This window comes from Natrix helvetica (assembly GCF_964273705.1).
Source record: "Natrix helvetica genome assembly, chromosome: W".
NCBI classification, from domain to species: domain Eukaryota; kingdom Metazoa; phylum Chordata; class Lepidosauria; order Squamata; family Natricidae; genus Natrix; species Natrix helvetica.
In genome coordinates this window covers 71,230,766-71,242,709 of record NC_138555.1, presented here as the reverse complement: position 1 = coordinate 71,242,709, position 11,944 = coordinate 71,230,766, and the positions used below count along the sequence as shown (strand labels likewise).

Genomic DNA, 11,944 nt, shown 5'->3' with positions numbered 1-11,944 from the left:
AAAGCTCAGTCAAGAATAAAGGAAGGGTGATACATGGGTAAAAGTTCTTTGAGTTGGCACAGGATTTCAACAGAATTGTCTTTTTTTAATATGTTGATTTGTTTATAGATAATTTTTTAATTAAGCTTTAAAAATTTTATATACAAAGAGGGCGGAAAAGATTGGGTCATACGACAGGCTTCCTCATTATTAGGAAATGAACCTTCATTCAACTGACCACTTTTCTTCCTGATTTATTCAGGCTGGAAATGGCTGTTCATCAATTGTTGAGGGCCTCTTTGTATGCAAGTATGCAGGGGGATTCTGGTGGAAACAAGCCAAAAGCAGCATCTCCAAATGCCTTGGACAGCAGCTCTTACAGGCTCTTGTTATTAGCCATGTTGGTTAGAACTGATGAGAACTGAAATCCAAAAGCTTCAGAAGACCCCAGACTTTTGGTCACTCCAATAAATAGCGTACTAGATAAGATGGACTTGCTATCAGATTCATCTTTTGTATCCTTTTGAAAAGTTTTTGGAATGGGAATTGCAAAACAACAACCATGGATGCTTGAATGGCTGATTAATTATTCTCTTTTAGATTTAAGGCTGAAACAAATAAGTGGAATGGGTAGATTCCCCTAAGTTCTTAGTGACCCTCTGTTGTCCTTGTTGCTAGGTTACAGTGCGGGTCAAGGTTGAACAGGTAAGCCCACAGGAAATGATTTTACCTGGAGCACCATGGGATCCTTCAGCCTCGCTGCTGCCCCATCCCGAGTACCTGTCCTCAGCCAATATAACACTAAACCAACCTATCCCAGGCCCTGCTCTCAAGAAGCCCTGCATCCCAAAACAGGAACCACAAGGCGTTCAGGAAACAGGTAAGAAGGAAGAGAGAAGCAGGAATGTTCTAGGAATTTTTCCTGCCAAAGGGAATCAGTTGCCACAAGAAAAACAAATCAATGATAAATTATTTAGGGAAGTTTTGTCTATAACAGATTAGGGATTGCCCAACTCCCATTATCTCCAGCCAGTGGATCTAGAACAGGAATTTGTCGTTCAGCAATATCTGAAAGATAGTTGAGCTAAGAAATTCAGACAGTTTTTTAAAATCTATGGAATGATTAGCTATCAGATAAGATTCATTTAAGAATTATAATGCTTTGCTTCTATTTAGTGGGCATCCAGATGTTTGCAGTAAAGATTTGGTAGCTCTGTGTAAACCATGTTATTTAATAGTAAGTATGATAAAAAAAATATTTCTGTTTCTCCAGTCCCCAGAAATTTCTTCCACATTTTTAGGGGACAGCAATTTGATGAAGATGGAAGAGACAATATAATCTACTTTATCTGTCTCCTATCTAGCTGAGCATTTGACTTCACTCATTAGAGCAGCTTGCACATGATCAATCTAAACAAGATATACTCTACCCAGATGTTTGGGGAGTGGGGGGGAAGCTGAGGTGGAAAAACAATAAATCTTAAAATTCAATTTCTTCCAGTAATACAGCGGTTTTTCTTTTTGTGCCTTTGAGTCATTCATGATTTCTGGCAAATATCTAGATGAATCCCTACAGTTTTCCTGTCAAGGTTTTTTAGAAGTGATTTGCCATTCCGTGCTTTCTAGGCTAAGAGAGAAAACTGGGCCCAGACAGCTTCAAGCCTAAGGCAGAACTAGAACTTGAAACTGCTATACCACTACAAAATCTAAATGATTTTGTATCTAAATTCTATCTCATTTGATCTCATTTGTGTGTATTGCATTTGAGAGAAAAATGCATCTTGCAGTTGAAGCCTGTCTTTCTCTGTTTGATGCATTTCAGATGAGTTGAAACTCTATTCCAAATAAATGGAGGATATATATTTATCAGTTACACTTTTCACAGAAGCGCCATTGACTGATTACAGAGGACAAAGATTTGAGATAGAAATCAAAACAGTACATATTATTCAGGCTAACTAAAGTGATTGTAGGTTTAGAAAGATGAAGGGTGTTCCATTAATGCAGCTTGAACTGGATCCTTCCAGATATCTTGTGTTAAACTCCAGTAATTCCCATTTCTAGAACTTTTAATTTTGCCCAACTGTTGCTCCTCCAATTAACTGACTCAGGCATTTTCTTATCCAAGCTAGGGAGAGTAGAGAAATGTTCATTGACAGTTTCAAAGATGCTTTTTCAAAAGGCAACTGGACTGCTTTTTCCTTGAGGAAGAAGACAACATTTTGCTTCTCATCCAAGAAGCTTCATTGGTTCTGGCAGGATGTTGGGGGCGAAAGTCCAGAATGTGGCCTTTCTGGATAGAGAGGACACATTGGGCTGTCCACATTCTAGATAAAGAGGACCATTGGTTTGAAAGAGGGGTAAATGAGGCCATTTATGTTAACATTGAGCAGCTCCCTCTCAATAGAGGGGGAGGAATATGACACCACCTATCTCCTGTCTACAACACAGTCCTTTCAGCAGTTCCAAGAAGATTCCACCCCATTTGCCCTCTGATACAGGTGTCCCTGAGAGCACAGATAAACCCCCAAGTGGCCTCGAGCTCTCAGAGAGAGTGCTAACAACCAGAGGACTGCAAAGAAATATAATCCTTCCACCACCACCCCATCCTGCCAGAACTAGTCCTTCCATTGCCCCCACCATCCTGCCAAAACCCATGAAGCTTCTTGGATGAGAAGTGAAATGTCTTCAAGGAAAAACAAAGTCCAGTTGCCTTTTGAAACAGCACCTTTGAAACAACTATGACCTGGATGACTGAGAATCTCCACAGATGTTCATTAATAGTGTAATGTAAATTTATCTGATTTCCAATTCCTGTATCTACGGGCAAACTGGAATGCATTGGGTTCACCTAAATCTGCTATTTTGAAGCAAAGCTTACTAATTACAATAGAAATGGAATAGAACAAGTTTAAAAATCTGAGGAAGGAAGAACTGAGCAAAATCAATCATAAATGAGTCATCTCTTTTTATTCTACCAAACTTCAAACGTTTCTTGCCTATAGTTAGCTGCGCATGGTTCCTCTTTTTGTATATTTATCCTTTACTTCTTGTTTTTCCAAATCCAACAATAATTGCTTTTATATGGCCAATAATTATATTGCCAGAGAATCTTCAGCCAAGAACTAAACATTAATTTGTGGAAATGATTTTTAAAATTGTTTACTTCTGTTTGTACTCTGTATGGATGCTCTGGCATAAAATAGGTCTTTATCCTACGCCAATTTATTTTTGATCAACTATTAGTCTGACACACAACCAAAACTATGCCTATGTATACAGACATTGCCAGATGGAACATACAGAAACTAAATTGATTATATTTTTATATAAAGAGGTGGAAGAGCTCAGTTAGAAGAACAAAGATGTGACCAAGAAGTAATCACAGAACAGATTCAGCTCAAGCTAAAGTGGAAGAACAAAGGCAGACAGTTTTCAAAGTAAGATTTTAAACATAAGCCTACCATTTTCAAAGACAACATTAGGTGCTTTGAAGGACTGAACCTCACTGATAGGAAACCAAAGATACTATAGAATTAAAAGAAGTTGTTATGGGTGAATGTCAAAAGCGACCACCAAACAGAGGAAATGGCTAAGGAAGTAAAAGTAACTGAAACTCCTGGAGGCAGCGACCATGATGTCCTGGAATTTCAGATAGTGTGATGATGAGAAACTGCAATCATACCTCAGTCTTAGACTTCATGAGATAAAACTTTGTTGAACTTAGGAGGATAGTAGACAAGATCCAATAGTTTGATATTGTAAAGGAGAAAAATGTCCAAGAAGATTGGGAGCTTCTGTGATAATGTGATCTTGGAGGCACAAATCCAAACAATTCATACAAGAAAGAAAAATTAGAAACATCTGAAGAGACCAAAGTGGATCTACACAGAACTTAATAAATTGTTTAAAAGAAAAAAGCAAATGTACAAAAAATGGAAAGAGGGAGATATATCCTAAGAAGAATACAAAGTGCTTTGCAAAAACTAATCTAGTGGGCGAAGAGCGAAAGTCTAGTACCGTGATGTCGAACCTATGGCACACATGCCACAGGTGGCACGCAGAGTCATATTTGCCGGCACATGAGCTGTCAGTTCTGGCACGCATGTGCGTGCCGGCCAGCTGATTTTCGGCCTTCCAGAGGGCTGTGGGAGGCGGTTTTCACCCTCCGCAGGCTTCAGGAAAGCCTCCAGAGACTGGGGACGGTGAAAAACAGGGATGAGAATCCTCAAGGGGAAAACAACTCAAGAAGGCACGCCTGGGGACTCGTTCCGGTCACGCCCTGGGTTGGTGCCCAATGCAATGTGGCCCATCCCTCCGCATCTGTAGCATTTCAACTGGCTTTGTGGGAGGGTAGGCCTTGGGGCTGGTTGTGCTGCTGCGGCCTCCTGTCAGCAATCCACAGTCAACTTTTATGGCTACTCAGAACCCCACAGAGAGTCGGTTTGGAATGTCCCGATAGGCGGTTACCTGGGCAATTTGCTTGTCCAGGCTCATTCTAAAAAAAAGAACTAATAGCCGCTCTGGCAAAGTGGGTAGCTTCCCCACGACTCTCCTGAATTCACGGATGTCTTCTTTAATGGGTCACCCTCTTTGCTTTAAGTTTCGAAGCTCATCCTCCGCATAGTGATCCTCCACCACCTCCTCAACTCTGGCTTCTAGCTCTTGTAGGAAGTCATCGACATCTTGCAGCTGGGGGGCTCTTCTTTTATAGAGGGCTGCTAGCCATTCCTTTGCTTCTCCCTCTAGCCCCCCCGCGATGGTATTCACCATGGCTCTGTGCGATGGGTAAATGTGTCTCTAGCGCTTTAGGTGGACTCTAGCAGAGTCAAGGAATAGAGCCAGTTGATCTGAGTCCTCATCGAATTTCCCTCTAAATCAGGGCAGTTCGTTCAGCACTGCTCCTCCATCATCATGTTGGGCTCTGTATGCCTGTGCTTGGTGTGTCTGTCGGTCTCCCTCGGCTCTAGTTCGTAGAGAGGGGAGGGGCCACCCGCCTTGGGCGGCTTGCCTGTTGTGCGGAGGAGCTACCAGCAGCAGCCTCGGGCTCATTCTCCTGGTGGGTGGAGAAGGGGGGCTGCATTCCCATCTGCGTCTCCTCACTTCAAAGGGCTCAGTTGTAACCCCCCCTCTCTTTTGGGTGGCACGACGGCCCCTCATCACGAAGGGTGGTTTGGTCAAATTTCTCCCTCAGTTGTTCTAAGGATCCCCCCAAGGGTTCCATCAGAGTTTTGGGGAGTCTGGCCTATTCCCAGTCCCTCATCCATTCCACTCTTGCTACTTCGCTCAGGGGTTTTCCCCAGGTTCTAGGGTGGGGGAGCTCATCCTCAGCCGCTTTAGGGACTTTTTCCCACCAACACTCATCCCTTTTTGTTTTGGTTGGTGGGGTGGGCGTCTCGGCTGTCTTAGCTTTGATGTCCAGAGAGGGCTGCAGTTTGGTTCCAACTGGGCTACTGGCTCCTGGAGTTCCCTGGGTGGGGGCAAGTTCTGTCCCGCTCTGGGTCGCCTGGAGCAGGCTCTCTTCGGATAGTCCGCCCTCTGCCATGGTAGCCTGAGTTTCTCTCCACACACCCCAGGTGTTGCGGAGCGAATGGAGAGCCTGGGACTCAGGAATCCCCATTGTTTTGATTAGTTTTGGGAGAGTTGGCTTGCTGTCAGGGTTCCGACCGATGCCCTAATTAAATCATGAGCATTAAGCCAAGCTTCAAAAGAAATCCAGTTATTTATTAGGAGCTTCATGTCAGCATGATCCAAGTGAAGCCAACTCTGACCTCACTTAATTTGCGCCTTGGCTCTGACCCTGTTTCCCCCTCCCCCCCAAGGTGTGTCATCAGTCACATTCCCCAATGAAGCAATTTCATGGGTTGTAGAAATCACTCCCTCCAGCCACTGTGGGTCCCCCCTGGAGATGACCTTGATGTTGCTGCTGGAATGTGCTTTATTTTGACTGAAATGCAAGTTCCTCGATGCAGCTGCAAGGAGTTGCCTATGGCAACTTGAGAGCAGGTCAGGAATGCTTCACGAGTTGACAGAACGCCTTGGAAAAGATATTCAGATGCTATGACATATCTCTACCAACAAAGATTAGAATCATACAGACAGTGATTTTCCCTGTGACTATGGAAGCAAAAGTTAAGAAGCAAGGTAGAAAGAGTATCAACACTTTTGAACTACATTGTTGGAGATGACTCTTGAGAATATATTGATAGCCAAGAAAAGCCTATTGATTATAAACAAATCAGTCCAGAATTCGCCCAATGACCAGGCTCATATTATCATATTTTGAATATATTGTACAAAGACCCAAACACTAGGAAAGATGCAAAGAACAAACAGAAGAAGGCTACCAGCAACAAGATGGGTGGATTCAATTACTGTACCAATGGCTATACCAATGGGAGATCTGAAGAGCCAGATTATCCTGGAGAAAATCTACTTATGTATTTGTTAAGATCCACTTTGATGGCACATGATCAAATCTGCTGACAAGGAGACTTATTACAAATTAGTTCATAGTTTCTTGAAATAACATTCCCATCACCGTTATTTTTAGAGAAGATAAATACATTTTTTTCCTTAAAGAAACTGCCTATGAAAGCCTTAAGTTACCGTACCCACAGGCTGAAAGAAAGACAGCTATGTTTGTATTAAGAGCTGAACCCAATGTATCACCATGCACACTGTGTGAACTTAAAAGAAAAAAAGTAAATGACCATCGTGCTTGAGAATGGCAGCTAGAAGAGGAACTTAACTATCCTTCCTTACCTGCCATTTCCTACCATAACAAATTGCAGACATCAGGTGACACCCACACTCACAAACACTTGTGCTAATAGCAGAACAACATTTTTGTTGAGGTTATAAAGGTCCAAAGTAACTTTCCAGCTTCCTCATTTCTAAAACCATAAACTATTAGCTATCAGTTTGCAAACAGCAGTTACAAGAACTGAGACGGTTTGTAGTAAATGTACAATGGAGAGCATGCAGTTAGTCCTTGAGTTATAGCCATAATTGAGCCTGGCAACTACGGTCATAAGTCATGATGGTTGTAAAGCAGAGTCACCATGTTACAATTTTACAATCTCTTTTGTTGGGGTGGTTCAGTGAATGTCATGGCTGTTAAGTGAACCCATTGTTCGCTATCGACTGTTTCTTGCTGGAAACCGAAAGTAAATGCAGGTTCCCAGGAAAACTATCATACTGTAAATCAGCCATCTGACCACAGTGCACTGCAAGAGCCATAAATGTGGACCGGTTGCCAAGTACCCAAAATGCAGTCGCATGTTGGCAGGAGAGCGCAATGTCAGAACTTAAGTAGCTTTTGGGGGTCTGGTGCAACTTCAACTGGTTACTAAACAACTGGTGGTAAATCAAGGACTACCTGTGCCTGTTTGTCTTGATGTTGATAGCTGCATGTTGTCAGACTCATCTGCCCATTATGAAATACTTTTCTTGCTTGACAGGCTCTCTACTGGCCAATGGAAACGGAGTGGAGCACTCTTTGCCTGGAGGCACAATGGAAATGGGATTGCTACCTGGGAATTCCTGGGGGAAAGTGTTGGGTGAGAATTGTGGTGAACGGGTGAGTCAACGATGTGAAGTGAGATGTGGAGACATAAGAGAGAATCCAGTTGCACACCCCAACTCTTTTGGAGGCTCTCACCCAGCAGGAAAGTCCCTTCACCAGTGTTCAGAATGTGGGAAAACATTTAGCCGTAACTCACATCTGCTCACCCACCTAAGGATCCACACTGGGGAGAAGCCCCACCAGTGCCCTCAGTGTGGCAAACGTTTTGGTCATAATTCCCAGCTGACTCGTCATCAGAGGACCCATGCCTCAGAGAGACCTTTCCGATGTGCTCAGTGCAGCCGAAGTTTTTACCAGAGCTCAGAGTTGACCAGGCATCGAGTATCCCATGCCAGAGATCGTCCATACGGCTGCAGCCAATGTGGGAAGAAGTTCCGTTGGAGTTCTGATCTCATCCGACACCAAATCACGCATACAGGAGAGAGACCGTACAAGTGTCCTGACTGCGGGAAGAAGTTTGGTCAGAATTCACACCTGGTTCGACATCGGAGAACCCACACTACTTAGCCAAGATCTTCCCAGAATGAAAGAAAACCTTTTTTCCCAGCATTGAGAGCTCAATAAGGGCCAAAGCATGGAACCAGACTGCCACTTAGCTTAGTGTCATAATGAACCACATGACAGATGGACTTTTGATTCAATATCTGCAGAGGTTTATCTGTGGATGTGGCTCAATTAGAAAGAATCCAGTCTATCTACAGCGGGATAGGCAAGGTGGCAGTTCCATAATACCAATTTGTGTTCTACCTAGAAAGTCACAGTAGAGCGGAACTGATTACTCTAAAAAGTTGCTGAGCCTTGCTAGAGTTGACTTCCTGGACAATACTAAACCAGTAATATTGTGGTGGTCTTTTTTTCTTTCTCTATCTCCTATTCCTTCCTCCCTTATTCTCTCTTTTAATAGAAAAGGTAATAGGTCTTCTAATAATCTAGACAGATTTATTGTTACATAACACAACCTGTAGTCCTTGCCCTGAGACCATTTCTTTGTCGTGAAGCAAAAGCATTGTATTTTTTAGAGAAAATGACCAGTCTGTATTAGCAGAGGGCTGAAATCTTTAAAATGATGGAGATCCACTCTTGGAGAAGCTGCTGTGGAGTATTCTGCATTTGTTTTTGGTTTCTGTTTGTTTTTGAAATTATAACTTTGATAAATGGGAAAATTGTCAACCTGAATTTGTAGTGACATGGAATATATACAACAGGGCTGGGTATTATTTCAATGGGTTGGCCGGCAGGGTAGGTGAACTTTATTATGGCTGACTCTTAGGGCTGGCCATGAATATACAAAGGGATTTTGATGCAGGCCTCCCATCTGGTCCTTTTCATTGCCGGTAATGCTACTGGTCTATTTGCACACCTCAGCCTCTTTCTTTTTTGTGACCGACAACACTGGCAAAACACACTTTCCTCACATTCAGCAAAGAATATCTCAAAAGTATATTCTTGGGTACTTCAAGAGGAGAACACTGCTACGTGTGAAGTTTCCAAAAGATGACCTAATTAATTCACAAGCCTTGAGACAAAGTTTTTCCAGTACTTGGCAGACCAGGGGTATATGGTTGTCCATGGTCTCAGTGTAGATGAGAATGTCATTCAAGTAGATGAGGACCCCCCTGTAGAGGTGCTCGTGCAGCACTTTGTTTATTAACTGCATGAATACCGCTGGGGGGCCCTGCAGTTCAAAAGGCATCACTTTGAATTGAAAGCTCACTAGGGGGCAGTTGAACGCTGTTTTCCACTCATCTCCCTCTCTGATACATAATCAGTAGTATGCTTCTCTGAGGTGTAGTTTGGTGAAGACTTTTCCCTTGGCCAGATGAGATAGCATGTCCTTCATGAGGGGGAGAGGGTATAGGTTGTGTACGCACACATCGTTTATCCCTTGAAAGTCCACACACAGTCTCATTCTTGCTTCTGCCGCTGGGAAAGGCATTGCAGCTTGGATGTCTAGAGCTTCGATGTCTGGAGCTATCCACATTCCTCCAGCTGCAATCAGTTTCTCTCTTCAGACATGATTGCCTGATTTTCCCTCCAAGCACCCCAAATATCGGGAAGTGATTGGAGAGCCCGGGATTCAGGAAACCAGGAAATCTTGATAGATTTTAAAAGTCAGTTTTAGCTCTCTGTGAAGTTTCCAAAAGATGACCTAATTAATTTATGAGCTTCGAGACAAAGTTCAAAAGAAATCCAGTCATTTATTAGGATCAACATTTTGGCATGTTCTTCTGTGGAGCCAAAACTGATTTCCTGCTAATGGTCTCTGACCTTTACCCCTGTGTCTCCCCTCCCCTCAGTCTGTGTCATAAATCATATCTACCAACGAGGTGCTCCAGCAAGCTGTGAACTTTGCACCTCACACGCCTGCTATAGAAATTTGAGATCCGACTCTGGTTGAAGGTATGCATGGAATTCTCCCTCCCTTTTCATACCAACTTGATAATAGTCATGGAAATGCTTTACAAGTTGACATCACATTTTTAATGCTGTTCGCATTGAGTCATGGGAAGTGGTGGAAGAAGTTAGAGAGTCCTTTGCTGGAGGGAATCAGTAGATGACATTTAATGCAATTCATCCTTTTCATTGACTTTGGCCTGATATCCCTGACCATGTTAACCTAATACATTTATCAGGACAATGAACACTAAAGCTATAGCACTGCTCAGCACATTAAGTTTCATTATTCTTTGGGAAGTTGCTTACGTGTTATGTGGATCCCACTCATTTAATTAGATTAAATTCCAGTACATCATGTAACCCCAGATAATGGGTTAATTCAAGAGCCAGGTTAAAGCATCTGGTATGAACATAATCAATCTGCTAGAAGATAAAAATACCCAAATACCTAGGAATTATTGCCTAAAAATAATCTTAATTAGTCATTAAGCTGGCTTCCCCATTGACTGTGAGAAGATCGCCAAAGAATGATCACATGATCCTGGGACACTGCTACTGTCAAGTATGAACCAATAGCCAAGCATCCAAATTTTGATTGTGTGATCATGGGGATGCTACAACAGTCGTTAAGTGTGAAAAATGGTCATAAGTCACTTTTTTCAGTGCCATTGTAACTTTGAACAGTCACTAAATGAACTGTTGCAAGTATCTGTACTAATCTGTCAGTACTGAAGACAGCTGCTAAATGTACAATGCCTGTTTAAGAGTTCATAGTTGCACTAATTTTAGTCTTCCCCACTGGGGTTAGAAAAAGGGGTCTGACTGACATTGCACTGAATTTTGGAGGTTGCCCAAGAATCTTGAGGCTTAAGTGAGGGGGTCCTTCATGCATTTTGAGCTTGCTTGTTTTCTCAGACGTTTCATTACCCAAATTAGGTAACATCAGTGCATCATCATCAGAAACATCTGCAAAAAAACAAGCAAGCTCAAAGAGCACCAAGGACCCCTTGTTTCAACCCTGAGCTACAAATATTCTCCCTTTTTGGCTTAATTAAATCCTTGTCCGTTCTCCCTTTTTCAATCTGATACACAGAAACTTGTCCTTGAAATGGTGACCTCTGAGCAACTCATTTCAAGAATCAGTTGGAAGAAAGAAATATCAAAATATTTGGAAAAATTTTATATCGGGTCTAGATTCTTTCTGTATTTCATGGAAGAATCAGGAAATAATTACTATTTATTGAATTGGGAGTTATGGAGAATAACACACTGGCAAATAATAACAATATTTTGTAAAATCACTTGTCATGGAAACAATGTACTTGTCATGGAAACAACCACAACAATGTAATCATTTGGCCATAGTTCTGACACTTTAGACGTACATGTTCAGTCAACTATCTTGGCCATCATTGACTACAAGAATAGTAAAAAGAAACAAAAATGCTGTTGACTCCTTGATTCTTAGATTAGGACAGAAAAACCCAAGGGGTCCACCAGACAGATCCTAATTTTCTTACAGACATTTCATTACCCAAACTAGGTAACATCATCAGTGCATCATCATCAGAAACGTTTGCACAAAAACAAGCTCAGAGAGCACCGAGGACCTCTCATTTCAACCCTGAGCTACCTCTTGACTTTCCCTATGCTTGCTCACCAATTCTGTGATAGAGGATGGAATTTAACACATCTGAAAGCCACTAATGCTGACCCTCCAGCAGGGAAGACAGGACTTCATAGAAACAAAAATGTAATACTAAAGTATTAATGAGTAATGCATTTACTCATTCATCATCCTGAATGTACATAGGCCAAGGTTCCTCATCTGTAGCTGTTGAATGTGAACCTTGAGGCTGGCCCAATCAGATAGTTATTTTTGAAAAACAACTTTGTTTTGTTTTTAAATGTACTGTATATGGGTTAATTTTGAAGAAAATTAATGCTGGTGCTGTTTCTCTTTTTAGACCTGTGGTTCTC

The 11,944-nt window shown here is 42.1% G+C and overlaps 1 protein-coding gene across 2 annotated transcripts in view; it reads left to right on the top strand.

Annotated features, from left to right (window-relative positions):
• Nucleotides 1-9,363, top strand: part of LOC309400526 (zinc finger and SCAN domain-containing protein 21-like) — a 28,841-nt gene extending 19,478 nt beyond the window's left edge. The window contains exons 3-4 of one of the 2 annotated variants that reach the window (XM_081969093.1): nucleotides 658-859; nucleotides 7,443-9,363. In XM_081969093.1, the coding sequence (XP_081825219.1) occupies nucleotides 658-859; nucleotides 7,443-8,074 (834 nt within the window). In that variant the 3' untranslated portion in view covers nucleotides 8,075-9,363. The remainder of the gene's footprint in view (nucleotides 1-657; nucleotides 860-7,442) is intronic. The other variant, XM_081969092.1, reaches the window with a different exon arrangement.
• The last annotated feature ends 2,581 nt before the right edge of the window (nucleotides 9,364-11,944 follow it).